Raw genomic sequence first — 18,217 nt, 5'->3', positions numbered from 1 at the left:
AGGTCAGTGGTTCTGTAGGTCAGTGGTTCTACAGGTCAGTGGTTCTGTAGGTCAGTGGTTCTGAAGGTCAGTGGTTCTGCAGGTCAGTGGTTCTACAGGTCAGTGGTTCTAAGGGCCAGTGGTTCTAAAGGCCAGTGGTTCTGTAGGTCAGTGGTTCTACAGGCCAGTGGTTCTGAAGGTCAGTGGTTCTGCAGGTCAGTGGTTCTACAGGTCAGTGGTTCTAAGGGCCAGTGGTTCTAAAGGCCAGTGGTTCTGTAGGTCAGTGGTTCTAAGGGCCAGTGGTTCTAAAGGCCAGTGGTTCTGTAGGTCAGTGGTTCTACAGGCCAGTGGTTCAGTAGGTCAGTGGTTCTGTAGGTCAGTGGTTCTGTAGGTCAGTGGTTCTGTAGGTCAGTGGTTCTGTAGGTCAGTGGTTCTACAGGTCAGTGGTTCTGTAGGTCAGTGGTTCTGTAGGTCAGTGGTTCTACAGGTCAGTGGTTCTAAGGGCCAGTGGTTCTAAAGGCCAGTGGTTCTGTAGGTCAGTGGTTCTACAGGCCAGTGGTTCTGTAGGTCAGTGGTTCTAAGGGCCAGTGGTTCTAAAGGCCAGTGGTTCTGTAGGTCAGTGGTTCTGTAGGTCAGTGGTTCTACAGGTCAGTGGTTCTACAGGTCAGTGGTTCTACAGGTCAGTGGTTCTACAGGTCAGTGGTTCTAAGGGCCAGTGGTTCTGTAGGTCAGTGGTTCTACAGGTCAGTGGTTCTAAGGGCCAGTGGTTCTGTAGGTCAGTGGTTCTACGGGTCAGTGGTTCTACAGGTCAGTGGTTCTACAGGTCAGTGGTTCTAAGGGCCAGTGGTTCTGTAGGTCAGTGGTTCTACAGGCCAGTGGTTCTACAGCGCAGTGGTTCTACAGGCCAGTGGTTCTGTAGGTCAGTTGTTCTACAGGTCAGTGGTTCTATAGGGCAGTGGTTCTAAGGGCCAGTGGTTCTGTAGGTCAGTGGTTCTACAGGGCAGTGGTTCTACAGGTCAGTGGTTCTATAGGTCAGTGAGTGGTTCAACAGGCCAGTGGTTCTGTAGGTCAGTGGTTCTACAGGTCAGTGGTTCTATAGGGCAGTGGTTCTGTAGGTCAGTGGTTCTGTAGGTCAGTGGTTCTACAGGCCAGTGGTTCTGTAGGTCAGTGGTTCTACGGGTCAGTGGTTCTGTAGGTCAGTGGTTCTACAGGTCAGTGGTTCTATAGGTCAGTGGTTCTACAGGTCAGTGGTTCTATAGGGCAGTGGTTCTACAGGGCAGTGGTTCTACAGGTCAGTGGATCTAAGGGACAGTGGTTCTGTAGGTCAGTGGTTCTGTAGGTCAGTGGTTCTGTAGGTCAGTGGTTCTACAGGCCAGTGGTTCTGTAGGTCAGTGGTTCTGTAGGTCAGTGGTTCTACAGGGCAGTGGTTCTACAGGTCAGTGGTTCTACAGGTCAGTGGTTCTATAGGGCAGTGGTTCTACAGGCCAGTGGTTCTAAGGGACAGTGGTTCTGTAGGTCAGTGGTTCTACGGGTCAGTGGTTCTGTAGGTCAGTGGTTCTACAGGTCAGTGGTTCTATAGGGCAGTGGTTCTACAGGCCAGTGGTTCTAAGGGACAGTGGTTCTGTAGGTCAGTGGTTCTACAGGTCAGTGGTTCTACAGGTCAGTGGTTCTACAGGTCAGTGGTTCTACAGGTCAGTGGTTCTATAGGTCAGTGAGTAGTTCTACAGGTCAGTGGTTCTACAGGGCAGTGGTTCTACAGGTCAGTGGTTCTGTAGGTCAGTGGTTCTGTAGGTCAGTGGTTCTACAGGTCAGTGGTTCTACAGGTCAGTGGTTCTACAGGTCAGTGGTTCTAAGGGCCAGTGGTTCTGTAGGTCAGTGGTTCTACAGGTCAGTGGTTCTAAGGGCCAGTGGTTCTGTAGGTCAGTGGTTCTACGGGTCAGTGGTTCTACAGGTCAGTGGTTCTACAGGTCAGTGGTTCTAAGGGCCAGTGTTTCTTTAGGTCAGTGGTTCTACAGGCCAGTGGTTCTACAGGGCAGTGGTTCTACAGGCCAGTGGTTCTGTAGGTCAGTGGTTCTACAGGTCAGTGGTTCTATAGGGCAGTGGTTCTAAGGGCCAGTGGTTCTGTAGGTCAGTGGTTCTACAGGGCAGTGGTTCTACAGGTCAGTGGTTCTATAGGTCAGTGAGTGGTTCAACAGGCCAGTGGTTCTGTAGGTCAGTGGTTCTACAGGTCAGTGGTTCTATAGGGCAGTGGTTCTGTAGGTCAGTGGTTCTGTAGGTCAGTGGTTCTACAGGCCAGTGGTTCTGTAGGTCAGTGGTTCTACGGGTCAGTGGTTCTGTAGGTCAGTGGTTCTACAGGTCAGTGGTTCTATAGGTCAGTGGTTCTACAGGTCAGTGGTTCTATAGGGCAGTGGTTCTACAGGGCAGTGGTTCTACAGGTCAGTGGATCTAAGGGACAGTGGTTCTGTAGGTCAGTGGTTCTGTAGGTCAGTGGTTCTGTAGGTCAGTGGTTCTACAGGCCAGTGGTTCTGTAGGTCAGTGGTTCTGTAGGTCAGTGGTTCTACAGGGCAGTGGTTCTACAGGTCAGTGGTTCTACAGGTCAGTGGTTCTATAGGGCAGTGGTTCTACAGGCCAGTGGTTCTAAGGGACAGTGGTTCTGTAGGTCAGTGGTTCTACGGGTCAGTGGTTCTGTAGGTCAGTGGTTCTACAGGTCAGTGGTTCTATAGGGCAGTGGTTCTACAGGCCAGTGGTTCTAAGGGACAGTGGTTCTGTAGGTCAGTGGTTCTACAGGTCAGTGGTTCTACAGGTCAGTGGTTCTACAGGTCAGTGGTTCTATAGGTCAGTGAGTAGTTCTACAGGTCAGTGGTTCTACAGGGCAGTGGTTCTACAGGTCAGTGGTTCTATAGGTCAGTGAGTAGTTCTACAGGTCAGTGGTTCTACAGGTCAGTTGTTCTATAGGTCAGTGAGTGGTTCAACAGGTCAGTGGTTCTACAGGCCAGTGGTTCTACAGGTCAGTGGTTCTATAAGGGATGCTGCATGCGTTTTAACTGCAGTTCTTTGGCAGTTCTTTGGAGGTATATGTAGGCTAGCGTACAGTAGCTTGCATGACGACTTGGGGTTGTGTGTGTTGTGTTGGTCCCTCCGCAGGTATCTAATCTCTCTGTCTCTCTCTCTCTCTGTCTGTCTCTCTCTCTCTCTCTCTCTCTCTCTCTCTGTCTCTCTCTCTCTGTCTCTCTCTCTCTCTCTGTCTCTCTCTCTCTCTGTCTCTCTCTCTCTCTCTGTCTCTCTCTCTCTGTCTCTCTCTCTCTCTCTGTCTCTCTCTCTCTCTGTCTGTCTGTCTGTCTCTCTCTCTGTCTCTCTCTCTCTCTCTCTCTCTCTCTCTCCATCTCTCTCTCCCCCCCTCTATCCTTCCCTCCTGCAGCACAACATGCCATTCTGGAGGATATCCAGTCACTCTGACCTGCTGGCGTTACACCAAGCACTGGAGTTTGAATACCTGTAACTGTTACCGTAGCAACAGACTGTTACTGTAACCGTTACCGTAGTAACGGACTGTTACTGCAACTGTTACTAGAGCACGGAATGTTACTGTAACTGTTACTATAGCAACAGACTGTAATTGTAGCAACGGACTGTTTCTGTAACTGTTCTGTAACTATAGCAACAGACGGAACACACCAGTACTACTACTACTGCTACCACCTGTAATGGTTACCATGGCGATGGCAACGGGAGACAGACTGTAGTCCCCTCCCCCCGGCCTTCTTGTTTTTGTATATCTATTTAAGAAAACAACCACAGTACACTGCAACTTTTTTGTTTTGTCTTCATTTCTTTGTGTCTTTAAAAACAATACATCTGGATTTGAGACTGAACTGTCTTAAGACAACTAGGACTGAGAGAGGAGAGGAGAGGAGAGGAGAGGAGAGGAGAGGAGAGGAGAGGAGAGGAGAGGAGAGGAGAGGAGGACCTGAACTGGAACACTTATCACTCCTGCTGGACGAGCCCATGAAATAACATCCAAGACATGCATCCCAAGTGGCACCCTGTTCCCTATGTAGTGCACTACTGTTGACCAGGGCCCATGGGGCACCCATTAGGATATTAGTCAACAGTAGTGCACTAATGCTTCAGCTGTAACCTACAGATCTGCACTCTCAATATGAAGATGCTCTAGCCTGTCTGAACCGCTCACTCACTCATGTAAATTATTTCACAGCAAGTCCTTTTAAAATGGCAGAGGTGCATAATTGTGTTTTTGAATGAAAAAGAAGCTTCATTTTTTTTGAGTTTTTTTTTTTTGGGGGGGGGTTCTCTTAGTTTTTTTTGTAAGGTTTAATTAAGGAGAATGTGCGTCATGATGTGTCGTGTCTTATAAACACGTTTGTGTGTTTACTTTGTCAGTTTTTGTTCATTTGGAAATGTCTATATAAGTAGATAAAAAATAACTACATGAAAAGTCAAAGACCTCATGTGATGATTTGATGACGAAAATACAGTTCAACACATCCAGCTGTTTCCTAAAGATTAATGTAGGGTTCAACACATCCAGCTGTTTCCTAAAGATTAATGTAGGGCTCAACACATCCAGCTGTTTCCTACAGATTAATGTAGGGCTCAACACATCCAGCTGTTTCCTACAGATTCATGTAGGGTTCAACACATCCAGCTGTTTCCTACAGATTCATGTAGGGTTCAACACATCCAGCTGTTTCCTAAAGATTAATGTAGGGCTCAACACATCCAGCTGTTTCCTACAGATTAATGTAGGGCTCAACACATCCAGCTGTTTCCTACAGATTAATGTAGGGTTCAACACATCCAGCTGTTTCCTACAGATTAATGTAGGGTTCAACACATCCAGCTGTTTCCTACAGATTAATGTAGGGTTCAACACATCCAGCTGTTTCCTACAGATTAATGTAGGGCTCAACACATCCAGCTGTTTCCTACAGATTAATGTAGGGCTCAACACATCCAGCTGTTTCCTACAGATTAATGTAGTTTCAACACATCCAGCTGTTTCCTACAGATTAATGTAGGGCTCAACACATCCAGCTGTTTCCTACAGATTAATGTAGGGCTCAACACATCCAGCTGTTTCCTACAGATTAATGTAGGGTTCAACACATCCAGCTGTTTCCTACAGATTAATGTAGAGTTCAACACATCCAGCTGTTTCCTACAGATTAATGTAGGGTTCAACACATCCAGCTGTTTCCTACAGATTAATGTAGGGTTCAACACATCCAGCTGTTTCCTACAGATTAATGTAGGGTTCAACACATCCAGCTGTTTCCTACAGATTAATGTAGGGTTCAACACATCCAGCTGTTTCCTACAGATTAATGTAGGGTTCAACACATCCAGCTGTTTCCTACAGATTAATGTAGGGTTCAACACATCCAGCTGTTTCCTACAGATTAATGTAGGGTTCAACACATCCAGCTGTTTCCTACAGATTAATGTAGGGTTCAACACATCCAGCTGTTTCCTACAGATTAATGTAGGGTTCAACACATCCAGCTGTTTCCTACAGATTAATGTAGGGTTCAACACATCCAGCTGTTTCCTACAGATTAATGTAGGGTTCAACACATCCAGCTGTTTCCTACAGATTAATGTAGGGTTCAACACATCCAGCTGTTTCCTACAGATTAATGTAGGGTTCAACACATCCAGCTGTTTCCTACAGATTAATGTAGGGTTCAACACATCCAGCTGTTTCCTACAGATTCATGTAGGGTTCAACACATCCAGCTGTTTCCTACAGATTCATGTAGGGTTCAACACATCCAGCTGTTTCCTACAGATTAATGTAGGGCTCAACACATCCAGCTGTTTCCTACAGATTAATGTAGGGTTCAACACATCCAGCTGTTTCCTACAGATTAATGTAGTTTCAACACATCCAGCTGTTTCCTACAGATGAATGTAGGGTTCAACACATCCAGCTGTTTCCTACAGATTAATGTAGGGCTCAACACATCCAGCTGTTTCCTACAGATTAATGTAGGGCTCAACACATCCAGCTGTTTCCTACAGATTAATGTAGGGTTCAACACATCCAGCTGTTTCCTACAGATTAATGTAGGGTTCAACACATCCAGCTGTTTCCTACAGATTAATGTAGGGTTCAACACATCCAGCTGTTTCCTACAGATTAATGTAGGGTTCAACACATCCAGCTGTTTCCTACAGATTAATGTAGGGTTCAACACATCCAGCTGTTTCCTACAGATTAATGTAGGCTTCAACACATCCAGCTGTTTCCTACAGATTAATGTAGGGTTCAACACATCCAGCTGTTTCCTACAGATTAACGTAGGCTTCAACACATCCAGCTGTTTCCTACAGATTAATGTAGGGTTCAACACATCCAGCTGTTTCCTACAGATTAATGTAGGGTTCAACACATCCAGCTGTTTCCTACAGATTAATGTAGGGTTCAACACATCCAGCTGTTTCCTACAGATTAATGTAGGGTTCAACACATCCAGCTGTTTCCTACAGATTAATGTAGAGTTCAACACATCCAGCTGTTTCCTACAGATTAATGTAGGGTTCAACACATCCAGCTGTTTCCTACAGATTCATGTAGGGTTCAACACATCCAGCTGTTTCCTACAGATTAATGTAGGGTTCAACACATCCAGCTGTTTCCTACAGATTAATGTAGGGCTCAACACATCCAGCTGTTTCCTACAGATTAATGTAGGGTTCAACACATCCAGCTGTTTCCTACAGATTAATGTAGTTTCAACACATCCAGCTGTTTCCTTCAGATTAATGTAGGGTTCAACACATCCAGCTGTTTCCTACAGATTAATGTAGGGCTCAACACATCCAGCTGTTTCCTACAGATTAATGTAGGGCTCAACACATCCAGCTGTTTCCTACAGATTAATGTAGTTTCAACACATCCAGCTGTTTCCTACAGATTAATGTAGGGTTCAACACATCCAGCTGTTTCCTACAGATTAATGTAGTTTCAACACGTCCAGCTGTTTCCTACAGATTAATGTAGGGTTCAACACATCCAGCTGTTTCCTACAGATTAATGTAGGGTTCAACACATCCAGCTGTTTCCTACAGATTCATGTAGGGTTCAACACATCCAGCTGTTTCCTACAGATTCATGTAGGGTTCAACACATCCAGCTGTTTCCTACAGATTAATGTAGGGTTCAACACATCCAGCTGTCACATTATTATGAAGATTACGGTAGTCCCCAGTCACCTGTCACATTATTATGAAGATTACGGTAGTCCCCAGTCACCTGTCACATTATTATGAAGATTACGGTAGTCCCCAGTCAGCTGTCACATTATTATGAAGATTACGGTAGTCCCCAGTCAGCTGTCACATTATTATGAAGATTACGGTAGTCCCCAGTCAGCTGTCACATTATTATGAAGATTACGGTAGTCCCCAGTCACCTGGCACATTATTATGAAGATTACGGTAGTCACCTGTCACATTATTATGAAGATTACGGTAGTCCCCAGTCACATTATTATGAAGATTACGGTAGTCCCCAGTCACTAGTCACAATATTATGAAGATTACAGTAGTCCCCAGTCACCTGTCACATTATTATGAAGATTACGGTAGTCCCCAGTCACCTGGCACATTATTATGAAGATTACGGTAGTCACCTGTCACATTATTATGAAGATTACGGTAGTCCCCAGTCACATTATTATGAAGATTACAGTAGTCCCCAGCCACAATATTATGAAGATTACGGTAGTCCCCTGTCACATTATTATGAATATTACGGTAGTCCCCAGTCACATTATTATGAAGATTACAGTAGTCCCCAGTCACATTATTATGAAGATTACGGTAGTCCCCAGTCACTAGTCACAATATTATGAAGATTACAGTAGTCCCCAGTCACCTGTCACATTATTATGAAGATTACGGTAGTCCCCAGTCACCTGGCACATTATTATGAAGATTACGGTAGTCACCTGTCACATTATTATGAAGATTACGGTAGTCCCCAGTCACATTATTATGAAGATTACAGTAGTCCCCAGCCACAATATTATGAAGATTACGGTAGTCCCCTGTCACATTATTATGAAGATTACGGTAGTCCCCAGTCACATTATTATGAAGATTACAGTAGTCCCCAGTCACATTATTATGAAGATTACGGTAGTCCCCAGTCACATTATTATGAAGATTACAGTAGTCCCCAGTCACATTATTATGAAGATTACGGTAGTCCCCAGCCACCTGTTGATGCTTGGTGATGTCACTAGTAATAGGGTAGCACCAGCGTGTAGCCAGAGGATAGCTAGCGTCCGTCCTCCTCTGGGTACATTGACTTCAATACAAAACATATGTGGGAACTCCTTCAAGACTGTTGGAAAAGCATTCCAGGAGAAGCTGGTTAAGAGAATGCTAAAGAGTGTGCAAAGCGGTCATCAAGGCAAAGGGTGACTACTTTGAAAAATCTCAAATATAACATATATTTTGATTTGTTTAACACTTTTTTAGGTTACTACGTGATTCCATATGTGTTATTTCATAGTTTTGATGTCTTCACAATTATTGTACAACGTAGAAAATAGTCAAAAAGAAAGAAAGAAAAACCCTTGAATGAGTAGTTGTCCAAACTTTTGACTGGTACTGTATGGGGTCATGACAGTGTTCTGACGCTGTGTCTCAAGTAAAGTGTTACCCACTATTTTGTTTAGCTCTACATTTTACAGGTAACCATTTGCTAATGTATAACTTACAGGGTTTCACTGTTTAGGTTTTAATGCTCGTTTTTTTTTTTTTTTTTTGCTTCCGTTTTAAGTTTACCATGTAGCTAACCCATGTCGTTAATCTATGGTACAAACGCAACACAGCCATAGCTAATTATAATTTTTCTCCGCCATAGTTTGGGTTTATAAGTCTAAAAGCTATCATTGGAGATCGTAGGATATCTATTTTTAGTTCACGCTCGTTTTTTCCCCTCCGGTATTATGTAGTTCATTCAGTATAGCCTGTAGCCGCCTAACGCCCCATTGCCATCGACATTTATAAAAATGTACGTCAGTACATGTCTTACCACCTAAATCCACTAGAGGGCATACAAGTTAAGAGAATGATTATTGACCTTCATAAAATCAAATCCAATATAATTTGTCACATCCCCCGAATACAACCGTGAAATGCTTACTTACAAGCCCTCAACCAACAATGCAGTTCAAAAAATAGAATTAAGAAAAGATTTACTAAATAAACTAAAGTAAAAAATGAAATAAAAAAATAACACAATAAGGAGGTTATTACAGGGGTACCGGTACTGAGTCAGTGTGCAGGTCAGTCGAGGTAATTTGTACATGTAGGTAGGGGTAAAGTGACTATGCATAGATAATAAACAGCGAGTAGCAATATCAATGTAAATAATTGTTCAGCAATCTTAAGGCTTGGGGGTAGAAGCTGTTAAGGAGCATTTTGGACCTAGACTTGGCGCTCCGGTACCAATTGCCGTGGAGGTAGCAGAGAGAACCATTTATAAAAAGATGTTGGGCCTTCCTCTGACATCGCCTAGTATATCGGTCCTGGATGGCCAGTTATCTTAGCAATAAGAGGAAGCTGATGTGTGAAATTAGTTTTGATTTAGAATGGACCATTATCATGCACCTGTCTGGAAACAGGGTCAGCGTGGAAAAATACACGTCATCTATACAGTTAAATAGTGAAATGGGGGAAGATTTCCCTTGGTTGATTTTCATGCCTGCCAGGTAGGTTATACTCCTGTTGTAAAGGGAAACAATGTGCTTAATATTAGGAAAGTTGAGAAATATAATAGGCCTGGCCTGTAGAAAGCTGATGGGATCCTCCTCTTTTTTAATAGACGCCATCACTCTATTTTCTCCTGCAATTGCATAGCCTATAGAAATGTTGTTGCAACTTGAGCTCACGGCCTCTCGTGAAGTGTTTAATTAGAGTTTCTAATACATTTACATTGATGTCAGAGTGACATCAATGTAAAAAAATCTTCCCCCATTCACTGGGACATGTTTCGTATTGCGTCAGATAACAACATTGACGAATACGCTGATTCGGTGTGCGAGTTCATTAGAACGTGCGTTGAAGATGTCGTTCCCATAGCAACGATTAAAACATTCCCTAACCAGAATGTTACAAGAAGGCCATAAAGATCATCAAGGACATCAACCACCCGAGCCACTGCCTGTTCACCCCGCTATCATCCAGAAGGCGAGGTCAGTACAGGTGCATCAAAGCTGGGACCGAGAGACTGAAAAACAGCTTCTATCTCAAGGCCATCAGACTGTTAAACAGCCACCACTAACACTGAGTGGCTGCTGCCAACACACTGACACTGACACTGACTCAACTCCAGCCACTTTAATAATGGGAATTGATGGGAAATGATGTAAATATATCACTAGCCACTTTAAACAATGCTACCTTATATAATGTTACTTACCCTACATTATTCATCTCATATGCATACGTATATACTGTACTCTATCATCGACTGCATCCTTATGTAATACATGTATCACTAGCCACTTTAACTATGCCACTTTGTTTACATACTCACCTCATGTATATACTGTACTCGATACCATCTACTGTATCCTGCCTATGCTGCTCTGTACCATCACTCATTCATATATCCTTATGTACATATTCTTTATCCCCTTACACTGTGTACAAGACAGTAGTTTTGGAATTGTTAGTTAGATTACTTGTTGGTTATTACTGCATTGTCGGAACTAGAAGCACAAGCATTTCGCTACACTCGCATTAACATCTGCTAACCATGTGTATGTGACAAATAAAATTTGATTTGATTTGATTAGAGGGACAATAGAGTGCTGAGTACCAGCATGTTAGACAGTTTGGTAGGTTACTAATGACCATCAGCAGCATCAGAGCTTAGAGAAGTCTAATTACCGTGATTACATGGTCATCACGTGGGATTTGACTGCGTTCATGACTCCGCCGGTGTGGCGGTAATACAGTCACAGCAACAGTCCTAGTTAGTGCAGCCTCTGATTCAGGGACAGTGTGTACAGTGGCTTGCAAAAGTATTCACCCCCCTTGGCATTTTTCCTATTTTGTTGCCTTACAACCTGGAATTCAAACTGAGATTTTTTGGGGAGGGGTTTGTATCATTTGATTTACACAACATGCCTACAACTTTGAAGATTCAAAATATTATTTATTGTGAAACAAACAAGAAATAAGACCAAAAAAAAACAGAAAACTTAAGCGTGCATAACTATTCACCCCCAAAGCCAATCCTTTGTAAAGCCACCTTTTGCAGCAATTACAGCTGCAAGCCTCTTGGGGTACGTCTCTGTAAGCTTGGCACATCTAGCCACTGGGATTTTTGCCTATTCTTCAAGGCAAAACTGCTTCAGCTCCTTCAAGTTGGATGGGTCCCACTGGTGTACAGCAATCTTTAAGTCATACCACAGATTCTCAATTGGACTGAGGTCTGGGCTTTGACTAGGCCATTCCAAGACATTTAAATGTTTCCCCTTAAACCACCCGAGTGTTGCTATAGCAGTATGCTTAGGGTCGTTGTCCTGCTGGAAGGTGAACCTCCGTCCCAGTAGAGGTTCACCTTCCCCTCTGGAAGAGAGGGGAACGACATGGGGACACGCGTGGGATGGGAAAGAGGATAGAAGGGGGTGAATACATATGCACACACCACTTTCGTTTTTAATTATTTTTAAACTTAAAAAAAAAAAAAAAATCCACTTCACCAATTTGGACTATTTTGTGTGTCGATTACATGAAAACCAAATAAAAATATATTTAAATTACAGGTTTTGATGCACCAAAATTGGAAAAACGCCAAGGGGGATGAATACTTTTGTAAGGCACTGTACTAGGGGTTAATTCAGCCTCTGGTTCAGGGAGAGACCAGGGCTCTCTGGATTTGGCGGATGCCAGGAAAACGCTACTTGCCCCAATGCATAACGCCAACTGTAAAGTTTGGTGGAGGAAGAATAATTTGGGCCTAGAAAGCTTAGTTTAAGTGAAGGGAAATCTTAACGCTACAGCATACAATGACAATTCTAGAGACGGTTCTACGCATCCAACTTTGTAGCAACAGTTTGGGGAAGGCTAGCATGACAATACCATATGGTGAGGCGTGATTCATCGCTCCAGAGAACACGTATTCCACTGCTCCAGAGTCCAATGGAGTCTACATTGTTCAACTTCAGCCAGCCTGTTCATTAAAACGGCAGACCTAGGGATGGTTTCCTGGACACAAATCAAGCTTAGTCCTGAAAAAAAACGCTATTTTAAAAATGGAGATTATCCAATGAACATGTGTTAGTCCGAGACTAGTTTTAATGTCCAGGAAACCACCCCTAGTTGTGCCGTTAATGAGCAGGCCCGTCTGCTAGTTAATCTCTCTATAAATCGACTGGTGACAAAAAGTACCTGGTATTACAGAACTGTCATCACCTCCCGCCAAAACAAGCATATATGTTGGGTTCTGATGGTATAAGAGACTGTTGAACTAAGCTCTGGGCATTCCTAAATTATGTTCAAGAAGCAAAATGGGTTAATTATTATTTAATGCAAAAAAATGTACTAATTGCAGGTCTGGGGGGGAGATTGAGAGCTTTGTAGTTCAACACTAATATATAATAATAATATACGAGAACAATATTTGAACAAATTTCATTTTTCAGGTTTATAGCAACATGAAAATCTGTCGCAGCTCAAACCGACTACAAAATCCACAATGCAATGGGTTGGATGGCTAGCTAAGTTGCAAACATAGTTACACACAATAATAACCGAAAAGACGATATCAGCATGTAACGTAGTGTAGTTTCAGCCGATTTTACAGCTTTCAATTGAGGAGTCTACAATCTCACCATCAACCGGCAGATCAGAGTTTGTCTCAACGGCAGATGTAGTTAAGATGGAAACGTTGCCAATGCTACGGTGCATTCTGGGTTATTTCTGGAACAAGGAGCGCTCTTCAAGGAGTCATTGGGGGGGAATCCATTGGCCGCTAGCTCAAAAAAATAAACAAACATTTGTGAGATAATTAACTCGCCAGCTGTATTAATGTATAGCTTTGTAATCGTGATATGTACTTCCGAGGAAAACAGGCACGTGTCTTTACACACACCGACAAGGCATTGCATGACGATTAGCTTAGCAACCACGTGACGCGGCATAACAACGTACACGCGATTGGTCGGCAGTCTGAGGCGTCATACATTGCCATCTCCTCTATAATATCTCTGGTAACAGCACCATGTAATGCACCCTGGTCTAGAGGCGCAAATCGGGAGAAAACGTGCTTGACCTTCCGATAAATTACACAGTTGAGGTAAGAACACCGCAAAAAAATTCTCATTCGAGTTATGACATCAGACAGTATTGAAATCTGACATGACAAGATGTTTTTGATCAGATACACATGAAAACATTAAAAATGACCCAGGGGAAAAATCAAAGGAACACTCAGAGAGATGCACACAAAAAATATCAAAATGGGTGAACCTTTCATTTAATAAAAACTCCAGAAAGAAACGTATTTCCACAAGCTTTTATTGAAAACGGACACCTCATTTCTTGGCCTTGAAGTACTCTTCAATCACATCCTTAGCTTGAGACTCCTTGCCATAGTCCTAGAGAGACAGAGGGGGGGGGGGGGGGGGGGGGGGGGGTATAAACTAAATGTTATAAAGGAGCTACCTACAAGACAGTTTTACAGTCCTAAATGGCACTAAATAGGGTCATACACTGCATTCTGAGCGTATTCAGACCACTTGACATAATTTGTTTCGTTACAGCCCTATTGTATAAATAAATTATTTTCCTCGTCTACATACAATACCCCATAATGACAAAGCAAAAATAGGTTGAGAAATTAGCAAATTTAAAATAAACCAGAAATACCTTATTTACATAATTATTCAGACCCTTTGCTAGGATACTTGAAATTGAGCTCAGGAGCATCTGATCATTCTTGATGTTGGCTGGTCACTGACAGAGCTCATCTGTGGAGATGGGAGAACCTTCTAGAAGGACAACCATCTTTGCAGCAATCCACCAATCAGGCCTTTATGGTAGCGGACCGGCCGAAGCCACTTTTTTTGACAGCCCGCTTAGTTTGCCAAACGGCACCTAAAGGACTCTCAGACCATGAGAAGCAAGAGTCTCTGGTCTGATGAAATCAAGATTGAACTCTTTGCCCTGAATGCCAAGCGTCACGTCTGGAGGAAACCTGGCACCATCCCTACGGTGAAGCATGGTGGTGGCAGCATCATGTTGTGAGGATGTTTTTCAGCGACAGGGACTGGAAGACTAGTCATTATCGGGGACAGATGAACGGAGCAAAGAGAGATCCTTGATGAAAACCTGCTCTAGAGCACTCAGGACCTCAGACTGGGGCAAAGGTTCACCTTCAAACAGGACAACGACCCTAAGCACACAGCCAAGACAACACAGGAGTGGTTTCGGGACAAGTCTCTGAATGTCCTTGAGTGTCCCAGACAGAACCCGGACTTGAACAAGATCAAACATCTCTGGAGAGACCTGAAAATAGCTGTGCAGCGACACTCCCCATCTAACCTGACAGAGATTGAGAGGATCTGCAGAGAAGAATGGGAGAAACTCTCCAAATACAGGTGTGCCAAGCTTGTAGCGTCATACCCAAGAAGACTCGAGGCTGTAATCACTGCCAAAGGTGCTTCAACAAAGTACTGAGTAAAGGGTCTGAATACTTATGTAAATGTGATATTTCTAAAAAATTGCTTTTGGGGTATTGTGATGTCATTATGGGGTATTGTGATGTCATTATGGGGTATTGTGATGTCATTATGGGGTAGTGTGTGTCGATCACTGAGGGGATAAACATTTTAGAATAAGGCTGTAATGTAACAAAAATGTGGATAAAGTCCAACACTGTATGTACATTGTGGTCAGTATGGTAAAGTAACTAATAAAAATTGTCAATGTAGCCATTTATTGGGACCCCAGACACCACAGTGAGGTGTCGGGGCTCGTACTCTGGCTGACACACTCTGGCCAGATGTATAGAACAAGCAGCTGCATGGCACTGAGGGCACAGCACCTGCACTCGACTGGCACCAACAGCTCTGATCACACAGTGGACATTCAACCCTCATAACGCCGTTACGCCACAGGGAGCATTCCAAGCCCTCCGTAAGATACAGCTCACTCTCCCCAGACGTTTCCAGAAAGATTTACAGTCAAATGTGTTTTTTTTTAAAAATATACCTTGATTACAACACAGCTGCAGCCCACCACCTTACGGGGTTTGCCTTCGCGGTCGATTTTACACAAACCGACCCACTCGCCAAGCTTCTTGTTGTCATCGACCTGGTGCACAGGGAAGAGGTGGGAGGAGAGAGAGAGAGGTGAAGACAGGAGAAAATATGGAAGGATTTGGCAGTGCTAGTGGTTGTGTCCCAAACAGAAACCTATATAGTGCACTGCTGTTGAACAGGGTCCATAGGGTTCTGGTCGAAAGTAGTGCACTATAGAGAGGATAGGGAGCAGTATAACCTCCACTCAGTCCAGTATCATCATGGACCCCCTTCGTTCTGCACCATAACAACACTTCCCACAGGTCAAAACAACTTTCTCTCGACTTGTAAATATGCACCAGTTTCTGCATTCTCATTGGTGTAACCAGTACCCCCCCCCCCCATCTATCCATCCCAGAATTTATACCTTGATGAGGTTAATCTGATGCTCAGCGCAGAGGGCTTCCACCAGCTTGACGTACATGGGCTCGTCACAGTTGGCAGCAAGGACGCAGAGGTGGGCCTGGCGCCTGGACACAGGAGAGGACGGGAGAGCGAGGCTCAGTTAACATGAGGATTATAACTAGGTAACTACGTTAGTGTGCTTAGAGCTGGGAAATTATCAGAGACCTCACGATATCTAGGTGCCGATATGCTATGTATTGTGATTCTATATGCATTACGATTCAATGGTCCAAAACATATTGCAGAGGGACCAGAGAGCCGTGACAAAACATTTTGATCAGTCATGTAAATAGGTGCTGAAAACAAATTGGCTCCCTATTTAAAAAGACGGAAACAAGCTATGAAAGAAAAACACGAGTTTTGGTCCTGGTAGAGCACCAACGTTAACATGTTGTCGAAAACAATACAGCGCCGAAAATAATATCCTAAACTGTAACCGCATCTATTCCCCTGTGTTTACCTCCCAAATTACACCCTAATATATAGAACACTCCTTTCAAAAGTAGTGCACCAGCTAGGGACTAGGGTATCATTTGGGACAGAGATATTTCAGAGTTTGGGTAACGATGGCAACCCAACTATCAGCCGTACTTCACCAACTAATAGAACACAGCAGGGGGAAAAAAAAGAATCAATTTCCTGTCTGTCCCAAATTACACCCTATTCCCTACATAAATGCTCTAGGCAAAAGTAGTGCAACATGTGCCAGCCACTACACATGGAATGAAAGGCGTGCCACTTAGGGAACAAACTAATGACCAGAAATGTTCAGACTCACTTGTCCAGCGCCTTGGCGGCCTCACGGATACCGCGGGCCAGACCGTCGTGGATGAGTGCGGTCTTGAGCACCTCAGGGAGAGCGGTGTTGACATCCATCACACCTCCGGCAGCGATGCTGAGGGGGGAAAAGGACATGGGGAGACGAGGTGGAGGAGAGGGGAACGACAGGAGAGGAGATGGGGAGACGCGTGGGATGGGAAAGGGGAACGACGGGAGAGGACATGGGGAGACAAGGTGGAGGAGGGGAACGACGGGAGAGGACATGGGGAGACGAGGAAGACAAGGTGGAGGAGAGGGGAACGACAGGAGAGGACATGGGGAGACGCATGAGATGGGAAAGGGGAACGACAGGAGAGGACATGGGGAGACAAGGAAGACAAGGTGGAGGAGAGGGGAACGACAGGAGAGGACATGGGGAGACAAGGTGGAGGAGAGGGGAACGACGGGAGAGGACATGGGGAGACGAGGAAGACAAGGTAGAGGAGAGGGGAACGACAGGAGAGGACATGGGGAGACGCGTGGGATGGGAAAGGGGAACGACGGGAGAGGACATGGGGAGACGAGGAAGACAAGGTAGAGGAGAGGGGAACGACAGGAGAGGACATGGGGAGAACGTGGGATGGGAAAGGGGATACAACAGTTAGTTGGCTGCAACTGACCGGTAAAGGCGCTAGTCCTCCGGGTTGAATGTGCGCAATCAACCGGCGTGTCAGACAGGGGATCTCACTCATAATTTGAAGTGAAGGGGTATCCGACTAAAGAAAGTAAATCATCACACAAGCGCCGGGAACAATCTAACTACTCCGTTAGCAATGCAGCTACATTCACATATAAATATATACTTGGTTGCAGCCACCGGACTATATGTCATAGTGTTGTCAAGAGTATTAAAAGTGCAAGTAGAAACATGGAAATTATATTTTCGGAACAAAGCACCACTTGACACGCAATTAAACTTTTAAACGTGCACATGTGTTGGCTAGCTAGCCTTGGTTCAGGAGCTAAACCGGAGTACAACCGTCACGCTTACCCTTCCTCGGCCATTGTAGATTATCGATGGATGGGGGACCTAAAAGTTCTGCAATATTGATCAAACATGAAAGAAACGTTACTACTCATGATGATACAGTGATTGTGGTGAATTTTCAACAAACGATGTTTGATAAATCCGACGGATTATTTGCTGAAGATGTAGAAACCCACCCAATCTCCTCTCTGACAGTGGGTAAAAGAGAACGTCATGCAGTCGGCGACATTCATTTAAGGGCAGAAGGAGGACCCGAGAAGTAGGTAGTCATGATTCTGCCTGTCTAATAATAACGGCTCAGAAAACAGAAGTTTGTAGAGTTTCCGTTGTAAAACAGAAATATACAATTCGTTGAACTATATTTAAAATTAACAGTTCATACAAAACATTCAATGTTTATTTGCGTAATTTTAATATCTTTTGTCGACTGACGTGTTTTGAATTTGGCTGTAGTTTACTGTGATTGTAGTATGCATAACATGCATATTTTTGAATGCACATTTTCATATTTTCTTCAAAATGTAAAACTGGGATTTTTGTTGCTGTACTGTGAAAGTGGAAGTCTATGGGCCATGCCAAATATTCCATAAACTCTGCCATGGCATGCCACTGTGTATATGCGTTCTGTGTATGTATGTTGGGATGTTGATGGAATGTTCTGCTAACCCACAGAAAAACT

At 44.0% G+C, this 18,217-nt stretch overlaps 2 protein-coding genes and 1 non-coding gene across 6 annotated transcripts in view; 1 reads left to right on the top strand and 2 right to left on the bottom strand.

Annotated features, from left to right (window-relative positions):
* Positions 1-4,219, top strand: part of LOC139407437 (EYA transcriptional coactivator and phosphatase 4) — a 176,483-nt gene extending 172,264 nt beyond the window's left edge. For all 4 annotated transcript variants that reach the window (XM_071151227.1, XM_071151225.1, XM_071151226.1 and 1 more), the window contains one exon: positions 3,398-4,219. In XM_071151227.1, coding sequence (XP_071007328.1) covers positions 3,398-3,478 — 81 coding nt within the window. In that variant the 3' untranslated portion in view covers positions 3,479-4,219. The remainder of the gene's footprint in view (positions 1-3,397) is intronic.
* A 9,260-nt stretch (positions 4,220-13,479) lies between these two features.
* On the bottom strand, positions 13,480-17,765 carry LOC139407911 (ribosomal protein S12). The gene is made up of 6 exons (XM_071151788.1): positions 17,715-17,765; positions 17,542-17,589; positions 16,510-16,626; positions 15,694-15,796; positions 15,238-15,339; positions 13,480-13,622 (listed from the first exon to the last, which is right to left on the bottom strand). The coding sequence occupies exons 2-6, from the start codon at positions 17,553-17,555 to the stop codon at positions 13,560-13,562; spliced, it is 399 nt and encodes a 132-aa protein (XP_071007889.1). The 5' UTR covers positions 17,556-17,589; positions 17,715-17,765; the 3' UTR covers positions 13,480-13,559.
* Positions 17,216-17,293, bottom strand: LOC139408149 (small nucleolar RNA SNORD101). Its single transcript, XR_011634205.1, has one exon. It is a non-coding gene; the product is annotated as a small nucleolar RNA SNORD101 (small nucleolar RNA).
* Positions 17,766-18,217: the final 452 nt, after the last annotated feature.

This window comes from Oncorhynchus clarkii, chromosome 4 (assembly GCF_045791955.1).
Source record: "Oncorhynchus clarkii lewisi isolate Uvic-CL-2024 chromosome 4, UVic_Ocla_1.0, whole genome shotgun sequence".
NCBI lineage: Eukaryota > Metazoa > Chordata > Actinopteri > Salmoniformes > Salmonidae > Oncorhynchus > Oncorhynchus clarkii.
Note: the sequence above shows the minus strand (reverse complement) of the source record. Positions and strands in the feature narration are given on the sequence as shown.

Coding starts and splice junctions, on each gene's coding strand:
- LOC139407911 (XM_071151788.1), bottom strand. Junction 15,340..15,693: donor ATCAGATTAACCTCATCAAG/GTATAAATTCTG, acceptor CCTGTGCACCAG/GTCGATGACAACAAGAAGCT. Junction 13,623..15,237: donor GCAGCTGTGTTGTAATCAAG/GTATATTTTTAA, acceptor CTGTCTCTCTAG/GACTATGGCAAGGAGTCTCA.